Consider the following 19,914-nt stretch of genomic DNA (forward strand, 5'->3'; position numbering starts at 1 on the left):
ATTCTTCTAGTGTATATTCTTTTTCAATAAATTTTCTATTCTGTTCTTTCAGCTGCCATAACTGTTCAATGAGTTTTTAAGGTGATTATATGTTTTATTTATGGAAGTTTTATTGATGTTTTTAGAATCTACTCCAAGTCACTCTTTATAGTTTTTGTTCCACAGGTGTTTGTAAGTTTTTAAAATTACTTTAAACAGAGTAAACATAGCTGTATATGATCCATATATTTTAATATCTAAAGTCTTTGTGGTTTTTTTGTTTTTTTCTTTTCTAGTTGTTTTTACTCATGATGTTTTGTTCTTTTGTGTGCCTCCTATTATGAGTTGTCTTGTGTCCTCCAAAAAAAGATGTTAATTTTTAACCTTCAGTACCTCCAAATGTGACCTTATGTGGAAATTGGGTCTCTATAGATGTAATTGGTTATGTTAGGATGAGGCTGTACTGCAGTACAGTAGGCTTCTAATCAATATGGCCAGTGTCTTTATAAGAAGATAGTCACTGGGGGCATGGCACAGACACACAGGGAGAGTGGCACATGATGAAGGAGGCAGACATTGGAATCAAGACTGCTGGTAAACCATCAGAAACTAGTAAGAGGGTAGGACAGGTTCCCCCGCAGGCTTCAAAGGGAGCCTAGCGCTTCTAATATCTTGATTTCAAACTTGTAGCCTTTCAAACTGTGGACAACAAATTTCCATTGTTTTAAGCTGCCCAGTCTGTAGTACTTTGTTATGGCAGCTCTAGAAAACTAATACATCTGGCTTTCTCTGTGTGCTAGTCAGACTCAGTTCCAGTGAAGATATTTGTATGGATAATTTAATACCTCAGATGAAGGTATCTATTTTTCAGAGTTCATTAATTTCTTCAAAGGTGATTTGTTTCTGCTTCCAATAGTGCATGGTGGCTGGCTGTCTTAGTCTGTTTGGATTGCTGGAATATCATTGACCAAATGGCTTATGAACAAGAGAAATTTATTTCTTACAGTTTGGGAGGTTGAAAAGTCCAAGATCAAGGTGCCAGCAGATTCAGTGACCCGTGAGGGCCCATGTCCTGGGTCATGTCACCCCTTCACATGACAGAAGGGGTGAGGAAGCTCTCTGGGGTCACTTTTAAAGGGCACTAATCCTATTCATGAGGTCTCCACCCTCATGAGCTAATCACCTGCCTAACGCCCCACTTCTTAACACCATCGCATTAGGGGTTAGGATATCAACATTTGAACTTTGAGGGGGGGTGGGGAAAGACATAAAAATTCATCCCATAACAGTGGCACTACTCATCCACCACAATGTTAAACTGGTTTAAGGATTAAAGATTTCTGATCACCAAGATAATGTGTACCTAGGCTGAAAATGAATAGGCAGACTTGTTCCTGCATTAACATAATACTGCAGTAGTAGTTCTCCTCTTTTACACAAGAATTATTTTAAACATATATTTAATGTCTTTGTGAATTTTTATTGATGTTTAAGCTTCTACTATTATTTATAATTTTTATGTATAGTATTTTTACAGTTTTATGTTTAGAAAATGTTACTGAACAATGAAAAGTCTTAACATTCACATATCACATCCCTAAGCCCACAGTGCCAGCCTAACAATGGAAGCACAACTCCCAGTGAGACCACCAAGTCGAAAATTCTGTGCAGGGAGAATAAGTAGCAAATGTAATGGGAGAGCTAGAGAGTTACACTGGAGGTAGCAGCTGGCAGTCGACCTCAGTTTTACAGACTGACCTATTGGGTTAGACCTGAGGCTGCTATCACAGCATTGAATGCTCTCAGCCCAGCCCTGGAGCATAGTCTATGGTATATTTGGAACAATATTTATTACAAACAAAAGAAGCAAAAAGCACATTGTTTGGGAGAGAAAGCTTAATTGGAAGGGGTGGGAGAATAAGTCATATAGCATAGTTGTTGAGATTATACAACCTATAATCAGACAAATACATTTGGACCCCAATTCCTCAAAGTTCTAAGTCGGTGGCCTTGGCAAATTACTGAATCACTCTGAACCCCAATTTATATATTGGTAAATGGAATTGTTGACAGGGTTGCTTGGGATTTAATGTGTATAAAGCTCATGGTATAGTGTAACATACATACATAACAATCACATGATAAATGTTACCTGTTATTATGTTAGTAAACACATTGGTGACCTCCTACTAGGAGCTCTGTGTATTATTTCATTTAGTCCTCCCAGCAACCTGAAGTAATATTCCTATATTACTCTCACTCTACAGGTAAGAAAACTGGGGTCCAAAGGAGTGTAGTAGCTGCTAATACCTGGGAGAGCAGGTCTATTCATCTACAAAGACCCACAGTCTTCCTGGATAGGATAGGCTATCACATGGGTGATGGGAGTACTAAATTGAGGAGGACATGAGAGTCCTAGGGCTGCACTACAACAACCTCTCCACTTTCCTTATCTCCACCACCAGACTGTCATCTTCTAAGGTCCTGGCCCAGAACCTTGTGGTGGGGTGCCACTTCTCTGGGGTCCCCAGGCCCTGTGGCACAGCACATTGTTTCTGCCACTTCTCCAGATTATTATGAGACTCCCCAGATGCAGTCTCTGTGGCCTTCACTAACAAGGCCTCAGGTGAGAATGTACTTTATTCCTGAGGATTCATTAAAAATTTGACATTTAAAAAAGTTTCTCCAGCATTTGGCTCCTTTCTTGGGTTTCTTCCTTATCCCTAGGTTTAGGAGTCAGCTTGTCTCCTCCCACAGGTCACACCTGGACTAGACATCTGGGAGAGCAAAACCTTCCATCAGGGGACCCAGATTCAGTCCTGGCTCCACCTCTAGCTCCCTGGGTGACTTTGGGAAGGCAAACAGCTCCCATGTTTAATGGACTTATTATAGTAACTGCCCTCATTATCCCCACAGATTAATATGTGGGGTGCAGATGATGTTTGGACATTTTCTAAATCACTACAGAGGTATGAGACCCCAATGCTTTACTGCTATAGTATTTATTAGGGCTTGGGTTACTTACCTGTCCTTAGCTCTCCCATGTTCTTCTTCCCCATCTTGGGCTCATTGTGAACTCCCACAAGGATAACACTGTGGTGAAGTACCATGTCAGAGATGGTCTCTGCTCCTCTTTATCTCATTTCCATACATATAGCTCCTTACTTGCCCCCAGAGTAATTGAGTGAACTTGGGCAGATTATCACCTCCTTTACATCCCTTTCCATAAAACCTCACTGGCCTTTGTGCCGACGCAAGATGAGTTTATGAGTTTTTTCATGGCCCTCCCTCTGCTCCCATGTAACAGGGAAGGGACTTGAGTTGTTACCAATTAGTGAAACCTGATTTTGCAGATGCAGCAACCAAACTCTCACTAGCAAAAATAAGAGACTTGCTCAGGATGCCTTATCAGGTGAGTGGAACAGCTGGGACTATAACCCAGAGACTGGGGTTCTTCCTCCAGGTATCTTTACAATTCCCTCTCTTTTAGATGAAAGCTTGTTGTTTCCTTTTCTTTTTCCTTTTTAATATTCTGTTAGGGGCCAGTGGGATGACTCAGTGTTCAATGTCCCTGCTCAGAACCACACTTCTTACTGAGCAGCCTGACCAGGTCCCTAAGACCAACCCTCCAGTGCAAGAAGGACTCACTGCAACTTCAGAGCAGGAAGTGGTTACTGCATGATAGAAAGCCTGAGTAACAGAATTGCAGGAGAAGGACCTCAAGAGTAGGAGTGATCTAGAAGGGACTCCTCATCAATGATCACTCTTGGGATTTCATCAGCATGGATGTCCTGGATGGAAAGTCCAATGGACAACTCAGAATTTAGAAGTTTTTCTATAGGATTTATTTTTTATTGATAGCCAGCAGCTCATGACTTATCATTTTTAAGGAATATTTCTCTGATTACAGAAAATATATGAGACATTTATATGAAAAGCTGTGTCAGTGTGTGGATTGTTACAACTGCATGCCCCATCTAGACAAATAAAGGAGGAGTCATCTCTATAGCACTAACCTGGTGCCTTTCATATGACTCTTCACTTCTTCCAAAGCATATCAATTCTTCAAAGTCTAGCACAAATCCCATTCTCCCAGAAACCCTTTCCGTACTACTATAGGCCACAATGATGCCTTCTTTTCCAGAAAATATTCATTTATTTATGGAATGATACGCAACTAAAATGAATTTAATGCATATAGTTCCTAAAGTTGAATCAGACATGAATCTTCTCTTTAAACTGGACTTGAGGGACTACACTGGGTCACTAAATGATTGTGCCAGAAGGTGCAGTGGTGAGTGCCATGTACAAGACAAAGCGCAGTGGAAATGTTGAAGATGTAACTGTCTCTTTAAAATGGGCACAGGTCAGGGAGGTATTTCTGGAGGAGGGAGCATTTGAACTGAGTCTTGAAGACTTTGACCATGTGATGGTGGAAGAAAGATATTCTATATAGAGGAAATAGCATAAGTAAAGGTGGGGATATAGGAAGTCACAAAGTTTGCAATCTGATGATGCGGGTTAAAATAAAAAGGGAAATTAGGGTAAGGGGCAGTTGCTGACTGGGACCATAATCCATCCAAGGCACTCAATTGAAATTCGGCTACCACAGCCTGCAAGGCATGACTTTGAGATCTACAAGAGCACATCTATTGACTGTGGGAGTGTGTCTCTGAGTTATAAGAATGAGTCAGAAACAGATTTTGAGAGAATTGCAGGAGGAGGACAAGGCTTCATGATCCTTGAGAAATCTTGGGTTTCTTAGAGCAATGGTATGTGTAAAGGTTAAGAACAAGGACTCTGGTCTACATGGGTTAAAATCCTGCCTCCACTTCTTGCTTTATTTGACATGTTCTTTCTGTAAAACAGGGATTAAAAATAGTATTCATTTAATAGGGAGGTTGTGAGGAATAAATGAATTAATACATGTAAAGCACTTAGAACTGTATACGGTGCCTAGCCCAGACCAGTAACTATTAGCTATGATTATTATCTGGGAATGCTCCCAGGAAATTCTGTTAGTATGGAGGAGTTTGGGGTGGCTTGCACAGTGGAAATCATAGGGAATGGGTTTCCGATTTCTCTTTTGTTCAGTTAGTTTATTGTGATGTGGGACATGATAGGCATGTCACGATCATGCTCAGGAGGTGATACTTCATAAAGATACTATTAAATTATTTAAAATACTATTAAAATCTAGTCATTATAGACAAATCAGAAAGTAGAGAAGAGTAGAAAGAAGATAATAAAAATCACCCATATTGTCACTAAAATTACTGATAAGCTTTGGTATTTCCTTCAGGCCATGTTTCCGTGTGTGTGAGAGTATGCATGTATGTGTGTGTGTTAATATGAATATATTGTTTTATAGTATCAGTGTGCATGTGTGTGTATTCTTCTCTTTTTCAATGCAAACCAAAATGTACTATATTCACTCTACAAGTTGTATTTTACATTTAATAATATGGGTTTGATGTCTTTCAAATGAACACAGATAGAGCTGTTTTCTACACTGTATTCTTTTGTAAGGATATACCATGATGAGTTTAGTCAGTTCTCTAATAATGAACAGTTATTTTCAAATATTTGCCATTACAAACAATGCTGTAACAAATAGCCTCACACATACCGTATTTTGAACTATAAGATGCACCCCCCAATTGGGGAGGAAAAGGGGGTTGCGTCTTATAGTCTGAATGTGGCTTACCTGGCTGACTGTGGTGGGGGCGGTAGTGGAGTAGGGTCACAGGTTATTAAATATTTTACCACATTTTTTGTTTCAAAATTTTTTTTCTATTTTTCTCCTCTAAAACCTAGGTGAGTCTTATGGTCTGGTATGTCCTATAGTCCTAAAAATATGGTATGTCCCTTTTTACATGTGACCATATATCTGTTGGATAAATTCTCAGAAATGGAATTGCTGGGTAGAAGAAAAACATATTTGTAATTTTGAAAAATATTGCTAAATTACCCTATTTCTTTTTCAATTATACCTTCCAACTACCATGCAAATTCCCCTTGTGGCCCACCCTAACTGGGAACCATACAGAAAACAAAGTTTGGGAAATGTAGTTCTAGCTTTGCCACTTTGTTGGAATATTAAAATTTTAACAGATTAATCCATTTGGATTATTTTTTAGTTTTTTTCTATATTTTAGTCATCCTTACACTATTAAAATTCTCCATTTCCCCCCAATAATTTTAATTTTGCATTTAAATGTTTGATCCACTTAGAAGTTATTTTTGCAAAATGTATGAGCTATGTACACAACTTGTGTTTTTTCTAGATAGCTATGTTATTATCCCATTCATGGCATTTATTGAACAGCACATTTTCCCATTTATTTAAGAGGACATTTATATCATGTACTAAATTCTTATATCACCTTTGGTCTATTTCTGAAGTTGTCAATTTTTGAAAACTTATGAAATATTGTTTTATTTTTACTTTTTCTTAGCTTTTTGAGGTATAACTGACAAATAAAACTAATGTTTGATGTGTACAACCTGATGATTGCATATGTTTACATTGTGAAAGGAATCCTGTAGTGGAGTTATTTAACACCCTCATCACCTCAGCTTGTTGCCTTTTTTGGTGAGAACACTGAAGATCTCTTAGCAAATTTCAATGGTGTAATACAAGATTATTAACAATAGTCTCCAGGTGATACATTGGATCCTTAAACCTTATTCTTTTTTTTTAACTAAAAGTTTGCACTCTTTTACTAACTTCTAACCCCTTCTTATAGTTCTTTCTCTAATTTCTTGATTTGATTATTTAATCAATTTTTTTTCTTCTTGTTCTTTAATATATTTATTTAAGGCAAATTAATGTTCTTTTGAACATTGATTTAGTGATAATCCTTGTGGTCTAGTGTGTATTGATTTTATTATCTCCATTTTCTTCTCCCCCAGATATTATTTAGTTTTTGTTTTGGTGTCCTCTTTTGTCCAACTTTTTCTTCAGGATTTAAAAAAATATTGGAATTTATTTGTAAAAACTGTTTTTCTTCAATTGGATTGTGATGAAATTCTATTGTCTATATTATTTATTCTCTTGAAATTTGCTGAATTTCTGGCTTATATGTGCTCTTTGCTGGGGGTTAATGCTTCATGGGTACTTGGGAAAGATGTATTTATCACTTCTACCTTTTGAATAGTTAATTATATAGAGGCCTTGTTTAGCCTTAGTTTCTGTCAAATTAACCCTGTTATGAAAGTCACTAAAATCCACTAGCTGTTATCTTGTTTCTGCTCCTTGGAATCCTGCTCTTTTTACTGCAGAAAAGAGCAGAATTTGGAGCATTCATTTGCATAACAATTATTTTTTTTGCCACTCTCATGGTTCAAAAATTAAGGGTGAGTTATTTTAGTGTTTCCCTGTCTGTATTCAATGTAACTAGAACTATTAATGGTGTATTTTCTTTATCCCTCACCCCAGCTTTATGTTTGCTCTACAGCCAGCAAATACAGCTTACCTGTGAGACTCTTTATTTAGTTTTCCCCTGCTTCTTGAATCCAATTCAGGATAACAGGTGGTAGGATGAATACTATGCATCCTGCTCCCATTATTGCAAAGAATGGCTTTTGGTTTTATTCCCTAATGAGTGCCTTTTTCTATAGAAAATTGTACCCATCTAGCTTTTTCTACAGTCGGATTTTTTCTTTCTACCACTCTCCTATTCAATCTCTGCTACTCTTGAAGTCCTTTCATCTCATTTGTGTGTTAGAGTTTTGGAGATTTACTAGTTTCTTGGAAGATAAAGCTTGTATCTTTATTTTTGCTTTGTTTATTTTGGGAAGAGATGAGTTCTGAGAAGAAAAAGCTCCAGAATTACTCTGCTTGTTTAAATCAGAAATATACTTCCTACTTATTGTTTTTTTTCCCAAGGATTTTGCCCTTCATAATATATACAAATAGATCCTTTCAGCTAAGATAGGAAGGGGCTGATGTCACCTGTCCATACGACAGAGAATGAGGTAAAGCTGTTGAGGAAAATGTGGTGAGAGAGTTATTAGGTGTGGTATCTCCTTGGGAGCAGGAAAGTCCTTACATGGAAAGGGGGAACTTAGGAAAGGGCTTAGGCCATAGAGAGGAGTGTATTTTCTTATTTTTGAATAAATAAATAGAGAGAATTGCTTCTTTATCTCTTTGGATGTTTCCTTGCAGGAACTAATGCAGCCAGAACCTGGGGCCAATGGAACAGCTATTACTGAGTTCATCCTGCTGGGCTTGGTGGAGACACCAGAGCTGTGGCCTTTTGTCTTTGTGCTCTTCCTCTTTGCTTACCTGGTTACACTTGGGGGCAACATGAGCATCCTGGCTGCTATCTTGGTGGAGCCCAAACTCCACACCCCCATGTACTTCTTCTTGGGGAACCTATCAGTTGTGGACATTGGATGTATCACTGTCACTGTTCCCTCAATGTTGGTTCGTCTGTTGACCCACAAGCGTGCTGTTCCTTATGGAGCTTGCCTCACACAGCTTTTCTTCTTTGATCTCCTGCTTGGTGTGGACTGCTTCCTGTTGACAGCCATGGCTTATGACCGATTCCTGGCCATCTGCCGGCCCCTCACCTACAGCACCCGCATGAATCAGATGGTTCAGAGCATTTTGGTGGCTGTGTCCTGGGCCTGTGCCTTTACCAATGCATTGACCCACACTGTGGCCATATCCACGCTCAACTTCTGTGGTCCCAATGTCATCAATCATTTCTACTGTGACCTCCCACAGCTCTTCCAGCTGTCCTGTTCCAGCACCCAACTCAATGAGCAGTTGCTCTTTGCTGTTGGTTTCTTAATGACAGGTACACCCATGGCTCTCATTGTTACCTCCTATGCCCATGTGGCAGCTGCAGTTTTACAAATTCGCTCAGTGGAGGGCAGGAAGAAAACCTTCTCCACATGTGGTTCTCATCTCACTGTGGTTGCTCTATTCTATGGCTCAGGTATCTTTAACTACATGCGACTAGGTTCAGCCAAGCTTTCAGATAAGGATAAAGCTGTTGGAATTTTTAACACTATCATCAACCCCATGCTGAACCCAGTCATTTACAGCCTCCGGAACCCTCATGTGCAGAGTGCCCTTTGGCGGGTGATCACAGGGAGGCGGTCACTGACTTGATAAGCTGTGCAGTGTCCCTTCCTTCTTTTCTTTTTGGAATAAAGGAGAAGTCCTCTGGAGCCAATAGCTAGAACAAATGATCCAGGACTGCTTCTATCTCTCTGAGCATGATCATCTTTTGGAGGTGATAAGTTATTGTTTTCCAAAGAAGCCCTGCCTAGTTATAGGTAATGGGTATGTAAATTAATGGTAGGTCAGGTCAGTTGACAAATTACAACTTCAGTCACTGACTGCTCCCTGTGCTGGGTAGAAGTAAAACCTAGGAATGCTTACAGGTTCATATCCCACAGGGAATGGGTTTTTGGTTGGTTAGATTTTGGGTTTCCAAAAATATCCCTGCAGATTTCCCCGCCAGGGGGTCATGTGATTCTCTCAGGCCCAGGTATGGTTGGTCTGTTTATAAAACTTAGGTCTAGAGGTCAGGATTATTTTCTCTCTCTCATCAAGCTGCTGCAAGACTAAAAGAGCACCTCGACCCTTTCCTTCACACAGAGATGCCATGGCAGACAGAGGAGACAGATGGGGAGCTGTGCCATCTTGTGTTCTCTGGTAACTCCTGAGAGCATAATTGCTGTGTGCACAACTTTAAAACTCCATCAATGCATATGATACCTCTTATAATACTATGATGAGTTTTCCTCATCTTTCCTGCCTCATATGTTTCAAATCTCTGAAAAGTTAAACATTTATAATTTGAATATTATTTCAACATTAACTGTTCTCCAGAATATTCCACATGAATTTCCCACCTAAATTTTTACTCTTAGTCCCCTAACCTGTTAGCGAAGACAAGCCATATCTGTAAATACAAGTCTGTTGTATTTGGTGATGTCTCACCTAGTTTCTGTTTTCAGTGGGAAAGTACGTCTCTAACCTTGAACACTATCTTACCTCATGTGCTGCTTACCAGACTTTCCTTCAGTAATCATTTAGTTGAACTTCCCCTCTAGCCTCCCTATTAGGACTAAGTGTCTATCCTTGGCATCCCTACTGGCCTACTGATGTTTCACAATTCATTTCCTTCATAATTCCTTTGCCTATTTCTGTGGCATGGCTTCTCTGTGATATTTTATGGGGACAAAGGGATTGAAAAGATGGAAGAAATGGAGGCGAAGAGAAAGGACATGATAGACGGAAAGAAAACAAGATTCAAACGGGGAGTTTGAGGAAAAATAAAATGAAAAATGAGAAATAGGGAAAAACAGGATAGAGTTGCAAGCAAAAGTGTAGAGGTATTGGAGGGGTCAAATAGGGGAGAGATAGAGTGGGAGATGAGGAACAATGGAGAGATCTGATAAGAGGAAGGGAGTGGAGTAATACAATTAGTAGGTCAAGGACAGGAGATGTGAGCTTCCTATTCTGCATTTTCCAGAAACATCCAGTTCTGGCAGCCCTGATGCCATCACTGTAGTCCATCCACTCTACCAAGAGTAAAATAATATTTTAAATTATGATAAAAGTGCTAAAAATGTAGCATAAGGCCCTGGCCAGGTGGCTCAGTTGTTTGGAGCATTGTCCCATATGGCAAAAGTGTTGCAGGTTTGATTCATGTCAGGGCACATACATGGGTTGAAGGTTCTATACCTGGTAGGGCACATATGGAAGGCAAGCCATCAATGTTTTGCCCTCACATTGATGCCACTTCCCTTCTCTCTCCTTCTTCCTAAAGTCAATGAAAGTATGTCTTCAGGTGACCATTTTTTTTGAAAGTGTAGCATAGGGAACTAATTTTCTCTTTCTCTGAAGAGAAGATGTTCCTAGAATGTTAGGGTGAAGGTATATTAGAGGGGAAAACAGGAGAAAAGAGTGCTGATATTTCCTCCATTTGCTTCTCTAACATCTCATCAGAGTTAGTGACTAACTCCTCAACTTACCAGGTTACTCCTTGCCTTTTGGGTCAGGCATGCCAATACTGTGAAAAGCCAGGGGGAAAGATGGCTCTTTCCTCATCTTGTTTGAGTCATCAATTGTCAAGGATACAAAAAGCCAGCTTCCTCCAAGGGTCAAAAAAACTGTAGAGGAATAGCTCAGTGGATTGAGCGCGGGCCTGCGAACTAGACAATCGCGGTTCGATTCCCAGTCAGGGCACATGCCAGGGTTGCAGGCAGGTTCCCTGCAGGCCAGTTCCCAGCAGGGGACGCATGAAAGGCAACCATACATTGATGTTTCTCTCCCTCTCTCCTTCCCTTCCCCTCTAAAGATAAATAAATAAAATAAAATAAAATAAACAAAAAAACACCACTTAAAAAAAAACAACAACTGTAGAGGAAGATCAGCAACATGGATATCAGCAACATGGATCACTTATCACTTCCTATCCTTCACAATGCTCTTGACCTTGAGTAAGTTCTTTACTTTCTCTGGGCTGTACTTGACAGAGTCACAAGGGAATCATCACGGTTTTTTCTACCTCTAATCTCCGATTCTACTTGTCTGATTGAACAGAAAAACTGTGTCACTCTGTTTACCCTGAAGAGGGACCACATCTGCCACCATCACTACTACCCTCCAGCATTTAACCCTGTTGCAGAACAGAGCTTTTTGTTTCCTTGCAAAAGTCCCTGTTCCTTGGGTATTTTGGCCATGTGAACACTGATCTAAAGCCTCAAGGGAGGATTGGAGCAACATCACTACTGGATACAATCCATTCATGGGCTCAGCATCACAAAGGATGACCAAGGACATGGATTCCCAGCATCCTGTCCACCCTCTGGGATCACAGGGTTTCCTAACAATTTGTAGTTTCTTCACTTTCCTTCAGAATTTGTCTCTGCTTTTTTTATTCCAAATTGGAAATGTTTGCTATTTAAAAATTTCACTCTACATGTCATATATCCCGACGTGGAAGTTCAAGCAATAGAGAATGTCACCAATGCCCTTTTATACTGTGTTGACCATAATCCTCTTATTTAAAGGCAGCTATTGGTAATAGTTGGTGTTTAGTCTTTCAGACAAGTGAACCCGCACATGCTCTCTCTCACACACACACACACACACACACACACACATTATCAAACCACCACACTTTTTTGTAAATGGTTTGGTCTTTGTTCACATTACCAAGTACAATTCTTACATGTCAAGCAGCAAATCTAACTCATCTATTCTAAAGGCTGCATGCTACTTTATTTCATGTATAAACTATATCTTTTAAACTAAACCTATATTGATGAGATTTGAGTTATTCCTTTTTCATTTTCTTTTTTGTAATTGCTAATAATACTGGGATAATGTTCTTATTTACATATCTTCCCATGCTACTGAAACTATTTTCACTAAAGTCATAAAAGTAATTATGTGTTTATTTGGGGTAGGGAACCCATTTTAAGGAAATGAAGTTTAAAACCTGCAAATATTCTGCCTTTCTAATTGCCAAAATTGTGTTCTACTTCATCATGTCTTGATTGGGAGTTTGAGAAATTTCCAGGGCAAATGTAAGGGCAGATTCAAAATGTTCGTGACCTTACTTGTTGACTTCAATGCGTGTTATAAATAAAACTTTGAAATTTGATTCATGACTGCACTGTTTTTAAATTTGAATTTTTTCATAGGTGTTCTACATCTGTTTATTACCTATATTTATTCTTTCAAAATTGCTTATTGAAATATTTTGGGCCCTTTGGTGTAGTGTGTCTATCTTAATGATTGGTAGAAACACTTCATGTTTTGGGACAGTATCTCTTTGTTGTATATGTTCCACATATATTTCTCAATTCCCCAGTTGTCTTTAACTTTGTTTAGGATGACTCTTTAACAAATTAAGTTTGACATTTTTGTGAAATTTCTCTTGTTTTGTATCATGCTTAGAAAAAGTGACTTTTCCATGAAAATGCTGTTAAGTATTTGTCAGTGGTTTTTTCTAGTATTTTAAATTTTCTTTTTACATAAAATATTTAATACATTAATATTTATTTTTGTGCATGTTCTAACTTCTCCCCAGTTGATAAACATCACCCAAAACTTATATATATATATATATATATATATATATATATATATATATATATATATATATATATATATATATGTGTGTGTGTGTGTGTGTGTGTGTGTGTATAACACATTACATATATATAGTATGTGGGTGTGATATTATGTACATTGTAATAGCAAATAAGATGACATAAAAAGAGGTTTCCACTCATATTTCCCCTAGCCACAGTACCTGGCAGCCATACTGAGACCAAACTGCCTTGTGGGAGCTTCAGGATCAAGCTAGGAGTTGTGAGACCCTAGAGCAGCCCAAGACCAAGGAGGGCTGTGTTGAGAAGGCTACTGGTGTCAAGGTGGCTAACTGGCTGACAGTAGTCTTGGCCAGACCTGCACAAAGGCCTGGACCCCTCTAGACTCAGCCACAGCCACTCTACCATCCTTGGTCCTGGCTTGGATGCTGTAGCAGCCTGTGATTCAGCTCCAGCTCCTCTTAGCTACCAGACCTGCCCAACCAAGGACAGGGCAGAAGCCACACTCATTAATGCACCTGAGATAGGCCCTCCAACCTCAGCACAACTGCAGGCATTGCAAGAGCCCTGTAATATGGCTCTAACAGCTTTAGTGATGGACCAGGAACACTCCTACTTGTCCAGGGACATGTCAGAAGACACACTCTTCTTCTGTGCCTCCAAGGGTAGGCCCACTGACCTTACTGTAGACCTTGAAGTTTCCCCATAACCAAGCTCCTGCCCTTGAACCACAGGCTAGGAGCATTTCTGCCCACCTACTGACATGGAGGAAGACATGCTCTCATAGGTAGGCCTGCCAAACTTGGTTGGTCTGACTGTGGTTCTTGCAGAGGCCCTATAACCAATATCCAGTTTCAAAGGGACATCTCAGCAGTGTACTGGGACAACCTCTAGGCACCCTGGCCAAAATATTAAATCCTGAATTCTGCAAAGTGCTACCATGTCAATGAACTCTCCCAATTTAACATTAATGTTCTACCTGCTCCTTCAGTCCTCATGATCCACTCCCATCTTGCTCCCTTATAAAGAGGAGAACTTTCAGTTCTTCCCAGGATGTATTAGCCAGTAGATTATTGCTCTACTGGCTAATACATTACTGGCTAATAGATTATTGCTCTACTGGCTAATACATTACCATAAACCATAATACCATAAACTTGGTGACTTAAAACAACAGAAATTTATTCTCTCATGGTTCTGGAGGCCTATCCACAATGAGTCCTACAGAGATAACTTCAAGGTGTCAGCTGGAAAAGTTTTTTCTGGAGGCTCCAGGGATAATTCATTCATTGTTTCCTCCAGCTTATAGTGGCTGCTGGCTTTCCTTGGCTTGTGGCCACATCAGTCCACTCCACTACCATCACCATATTGCCTTTTTCTCTTCTGTAACATCTCTCTACCTCTCTTTTGTAAGGACTCTTGAATTACTTTTAGGCTCCATTGGATAATCTAGGATATGCTCCCCAGCTAAAGACCCCTAACAATGTGCCAACTCTTTTTTACCATATAAAGTAGATTTCAGGAGTTAGGGCCTGGATATATTTGAGGGCCGATATTTAGCCTACCTCAGTCAGGTATGGGAATTCTTTTCAGTGAGTAAATTATTTCCTCTTGGATTATAGATGAGATTTTCTTTTTCAGAATATACTTATACCTACCCCCAAATTTTCTGACAGCACTGGGTGGAAATGGGAGAAGTTTTTGAGGAGGACAAGAATCACCTTGTAAGGCATCTGCTTCATTTAAGATCTTTGCATGGTCTTCAGGCAAAAGGAGGTTGACCTTCCCTAGCATGGGAACAGGGATGCTTTTGCCAGTGAAGTTCAGGAGAGTCTAGAAGTCTCAAAATTCTAGTGCTCAACTTGTCAAACATCCCTGTCTAGGACTTGAAGTCTCACTCCTTCTCTATCAGGGCTCTGGATTTAGTTTAGGAGATATAATGAAGCTACACATACATTCATAATGCCTTGTGGGTCTACCCCCTTACAATTAGCTCCAAGGTCTGATTTCCAGCACTGTCTGCTTTGTGGCAGCAGAAGATTAATGTCTAATTAAATGTTGCCACAAAGGTATCCTGGCTTTTACAACATACTTCTGAATTGGTAGTTGGCTGGCCTGGGCCCATCATTCTATTTCTTCAAGACTTCTGAGTAAGTTAACAAGGCCACCCTTTATTCTTGAAACTCCATTATTCTTATAATTATCATGGTTCACATAATATTAATGTGCTGGTGTTAACACATAACTGTGTTATTGTGTTTTGTCTTGCATCTGCATCTCATCACAGTCTACCAGAAGCGAGCTCAGTAATTATGCTAGGGGCTACCACCAACCCGCTTACCCAAGCAGTGGTGAATGGTCCAGTTCCACATTTTCACCTGGAAAACATACTTCCTAGGGCTATCCAAGCACCAAGTGTCAGAACTGGGTTCCCTCCCACCAAGCACAACCCAAGACAAGATGCAAGTGTAGTTTAAATGGGAAGTCATTTCAGGGGGCAAGAGGAAGTTTATTCATTTGAAAGGTGGTTCCAGGGAGCAAGACTGAGATTATGGACAGAGCAAGACAAAGAAGGAAGGAATATTCCTCACTGAGGAGTCATTCCTGAGGTGCCTACTATGGACTTCAGGGACTGGATTGTGCAAGAGCATACAAAATGCCTCCCAGAACTGTCTGAAGAAGAGGCAGTGGGGTGCTTATCCATTGGCTCCTGTCTCCCATTTTCAAGGTATCCTCTGCCATCGGAACTCCACATGTGCTTGGACCAAGTGAAATCCCCCAAACCCCATTGTTCATGGTATCAGAGGATCTCAGGAAAGTGGCGACACTGTCAGCTCACAAGGAGCAGAAACATGCAGGGAAATTTCCAACACAGCCACAGCTGAAATCAGAAGAATGACTCAGCCAGATATGAGTTGAAACATCAGCTCTGTCTGATGAAATCTACTTCATAGAGTTGTTGCTAGGATGGATAAGGACTCTGAGCTGCAAGGTTCTTAGCACATTCCTGTGTCTGTAACAAGCACTCATAAATGTTACCAGTTGGTATGTTGATATCTGGTTGAACTTCTATTAATATCTTAATGAATCTTAGCTCATTAATAATCTTCACAGCACTGTTCTGTGACAGAAGATAAGCTCATTTCACAGACGAGGAACCTGAGGCCCAGAAGAGTGCAACAGCTCTTACAAATTCAAACAACTCATAATCAGAGAAGCAAGTCTATCTACAGTGCGTTTATGGCTGCATCAGGTTTCTCTGGTGGGAGAGGAGAGGGCACTGTCCTTGGGGGAATGGGGGATGTGGAATTACTGGTGGGTGCAGGACTTGGAAAACACACTCCTCACCTTTTCCCATCCTCAGTTTGTGAATCTGTGACCTTCACAAGACCTCTCCATCTCTAAGGATCTGTCCTACACAATCATATGTTAGCCCCCAGGCGGCCTTCTAACTTTATAGAGCTCTTTACCACCCCTTCAGGCACCATCAAAGGAGCCCAGGAGACACAGTCCCAGGCCACCCCCAAACAAGGCTCTGAAGGGGAGGCACCAGGTTCCTGAAAACTCATAGGGACATGGGCTTGAGGAAGGCTTCTCCCTCTTGTCTCTCTCCTGGCCTTTCCCCTACCCCACCTCATTCCCAGGCATAAGGCAAATCTGGAAACTAGCTTGTTCCTGTGGGAAGGCCCTGCATTGGGCTTACCTCTGCCAAAGCAAACCCCTCCCTTAGGGAACCTGTCTCTGGTCTCAATTTCCCTTCTGGCTTCTGGGGAACCTAGGGGATGAGGACAAGTCCTATAGGCCTCAGCAACCCATGATAAAGGGAAACTTACATCATCTACCAGAACTACCTGTCATAAAGCCTGGGGGAGAGGCAAGGCCTTTTTAAAGAACACCCAAATACCAGCAGTTGTAAGACATTGTGATATTCATGAAGGGCTGGCCTTGTTTAAAAAACATCTTGGATGGCTCTACCTGTCTCTTTTTTCCTGGGAGGGATCATTTGTCACACACCCCCAGGGCACAACACCTAGTGACTGGGACCCTAGGCTGAAGAGGTAATCAACTTGTTTTTCCTCATTTCCCTCTATACAGCTGCTTTCTTTCTGAGTAGATTAACTTAGTTTGCACAGCTCCTCATCTTCTTTCCTGAAGAGAACTCCCTGGCTTCTCTGCCCATGCCAGGGTAAGTATTCTCAGGTGCCCATCCACTGCCTTCCTGCTGCCATTAGTTCACACCCACCCCCACACAGGGTGCAGCTGATGCCCCTGTAAAGGGAAGCCTTTGGGAAAAACATGTGGAGTGATAACAGAGGTTTGCGTCCTCTCTGACCCCTGTGGCCATGCCCCCTTTACCAGATGAAGGCAGCCTGCCCTCTGGTACTCTTAGGAGAGAGTGCAAGGGGATTTCCTGAGTCTAGTTCACTGTCAGTTACCACACTGACAATCATGCAGCCTGCAGCCAGCACTGTGGTCACAGACCTTGTTGAGACTTCTTATCCCTGGGAGCAGGGAGGACTTGGGGAGCAGTCCCAGAGCAGGGAGCTGCCATAGCTCCACAAGGAGAACCTGGGCCCATTACAAAGCCCTGAGAATGGTGATTAAAAAGGGATCCTGATGATGGACCCTTTCATGGTGACCCTTTCTACACTCTGGATGTCTCTGGTTGATCAGAGGTCACCCCAGAATCCCACTGATTTCAAGCAAGCTGTGCTTCTGGCCATGCTAGGACTGGCTGCAGCTGTTTGCTGCTCTTCTGTCCCTGGGTATAACTCAATTGTCTAAAAAGTATACACCTCCTAAGGACCTTATTCTCTGCATGCTTTACATGGAAAGGAGCATGCCAGTGTGTGGATTGTTACATGCCTTTCCTGTCCCATCAAAACCAGGAGAGCTGTAGTTCTTGCAGCAGCCGTGCACCTGGCACTTGCCCTTATCCCTCTAAGTCATAGTGACTCATAAAAGTCTAGCTCTAATTCACTATGTTCACAAATCTTCCATGACTACTCCAGCTCATACTAGATAGAGCTTTCCTTCTCTGATATCCTAAGGACCCTTAAACCATCATTTATTTGTTTGAGAAATATTGACTACCTACTCTATGTCAAGTATCATGGTAAGTACTGCTATGGGACAACTGAATCAGTCTTACAGAGAAGAAGGCAGATATGCTTTTTAGAGTAGTGACTTAGTTAGAAGGTAGATAGTGATAAGTTCCCTGGAATAATGCGTAGTTGTAGCTGAGGGAAGGATGGAGAAGTGAGGGACGAGAGAGGGAGGGTAGAGAGAAAGAGAGATCCTTTTGAGATGGAAATATTTCCACAGAGAAGTCATTCAGCAGCCAGTATTTGAGTCAATTGGCCTCCAGGAGTTGGAAGGAGGCCTGTGCAGGAAGAGAAAACAGCATGAACAAAGGAGTAAAAAATCAGGGGTCAGCATCTAATGCTTGTGTGCAAATGGACCCTAAAGGGAAAACAAAGTAGTTAATTGCTCTTTAATATGATAATATATGTAAAGAGCTGTTGTCTATCCATTGACTTGTCAATTGGCAAGGCATTATCTCTTTTTAGTGATGACCATGCCTGAGGAGGATCCTCCTACCATCTCAGCAAGCAGGTGCTCTTGGAATGTTAAGACCCTTTTAGAGATCACCAGGTCCACCTTTTTATCCATTGAGCCCAGACTCTCATTGCTGTTCCCTTTTGTTAGAGTCACTGGACTCCAGCTGCATCCCATCTTCTGAATCCAGTCTATTCCCTGCAGGGAAATACCGTTACTCTTAGTGAAGATGTAGCTCTGCTTATTCCATGGGCAATAAAGAAATGTGTACAGTAATATATTTTGACCAGGAGTTTATTATAAGATGTGAAAATCATAGGTCATTCTGTCTTTCTATGTATGCACTTGCTTCACATGAGAACCTCTTCTTAGAGCTATTGGTCAATCTACCTACTGTGCCCGAGTCAAGGACAAGTGCAGGGCTATGTAGAAAAGTAACTTTGCAATGCAGAAAAGGAACTGTCCCTACCAGAAATCCACCCATACATAGGTCATGTTACAATTTTAACTTGTGAAGCAGGTAGCAGATACTATAAGAAGAAAACATCATTTTATTAAGCTGTTATTCAAAGTCCAGTGTAAAGGCTTAATTAAAAACAAGACACTGGCAATTTATTGACCAAGGGGTTTCGCATTTGTATTTGAAAGTATGTCCCTCACCTTGGAGGAATGAACTTGGGTAAAGTGTCTAATATCCACAGTCATGGGGATTAATGTGTTTCCCACGTTCTGACCCTTATAATAGGGAGAATATGGGAGGGACAAGTATTGGTGGTTTGGGGCATCTCAGCTGATGGGAGACAAGAACAAAATTTGTACCAAGGACTCACTTCGCATTAGCTGTGGCCACACAGCTAATAGCCCCTTTCATGTTCTTGTTAGGACTCACCCTTCCCAGCAGGAAGAAAAAATGTTTACGTTTTGCCAAAGGTATGATGATGCAAAGTCAGGTGGGAACTACTCCTCTGCTTCCTCTTGCTAGCAGACAATGTTAGAGGACAGAGTAGGACTGACAGGTGGAGCAGAGGGAGAGGAGATGTGTGTGCTGGAAGTTTATCCTCCACAACCCCATAGGGCCATCAGCCTCCCTGCCTTGTGGGCAGTGCCAGTCCCTCTACTGAGAGTTTTGGGGTGATGGGAGGTCAGTGAGTGTGATGTGGCTGGGGGTGAGGAAAAATCATCATTTGGAGAGCTGGGAACATATTGGGGAGTTTTTAATACAGCTGCTGTACACCCTTATGTTGCATAAATACACTGAGCCAACTGAGGCTTCCACACTGGGATGTTTTC

The 19,914-nt window shown here is 41.0% G+C and overlaps 1 protein-coding gene across 1 annotated transcript; it reads left to right on the forward strand.

Annotated features, from left to right (window-relative positions):
- The first annotated feature begins 3,379 nt into the window (after window positions 1-3,379).
- LOC119048686 (olfactory receptor 3A1-like) lies at window positions 3,380-9,103 on the forward strand. Its single transcript, XM_037144369.2, has 2 exons — window positions 3,380-3,391; window positions 8,150-9,103. The coding sequence occupies exons 1-2, from the start codon at window positions 3,380-3,382 to the stop codon at window positions 9,101-9,103; spliced, it is 966 nt and encodes a 321-aa protein (XP_037000264.2).
- The last annotated feature ends 10,811 nt before the right edge of the window (window positions 9,104-19,914 follow it).

Source organism: Artibeus jamaicensis, unplaced genomic scaffold, assembly GCF_021234435.1.
Source record: "Artibeus jamaicensis isolate MK-2021 breed Jamaican fruit bat unplaced genomic scaffold, CSHL_Jam_final contig_775, whole genome shotgun sequence".
Classification (NCBI taxonomy): domain Eukaryota; kingdom Metazoa; phylum Chordata; class Mammalia; order Chiroptera; family Phyllostomidae; genus Artibeus; species Artibeus jamaicensis.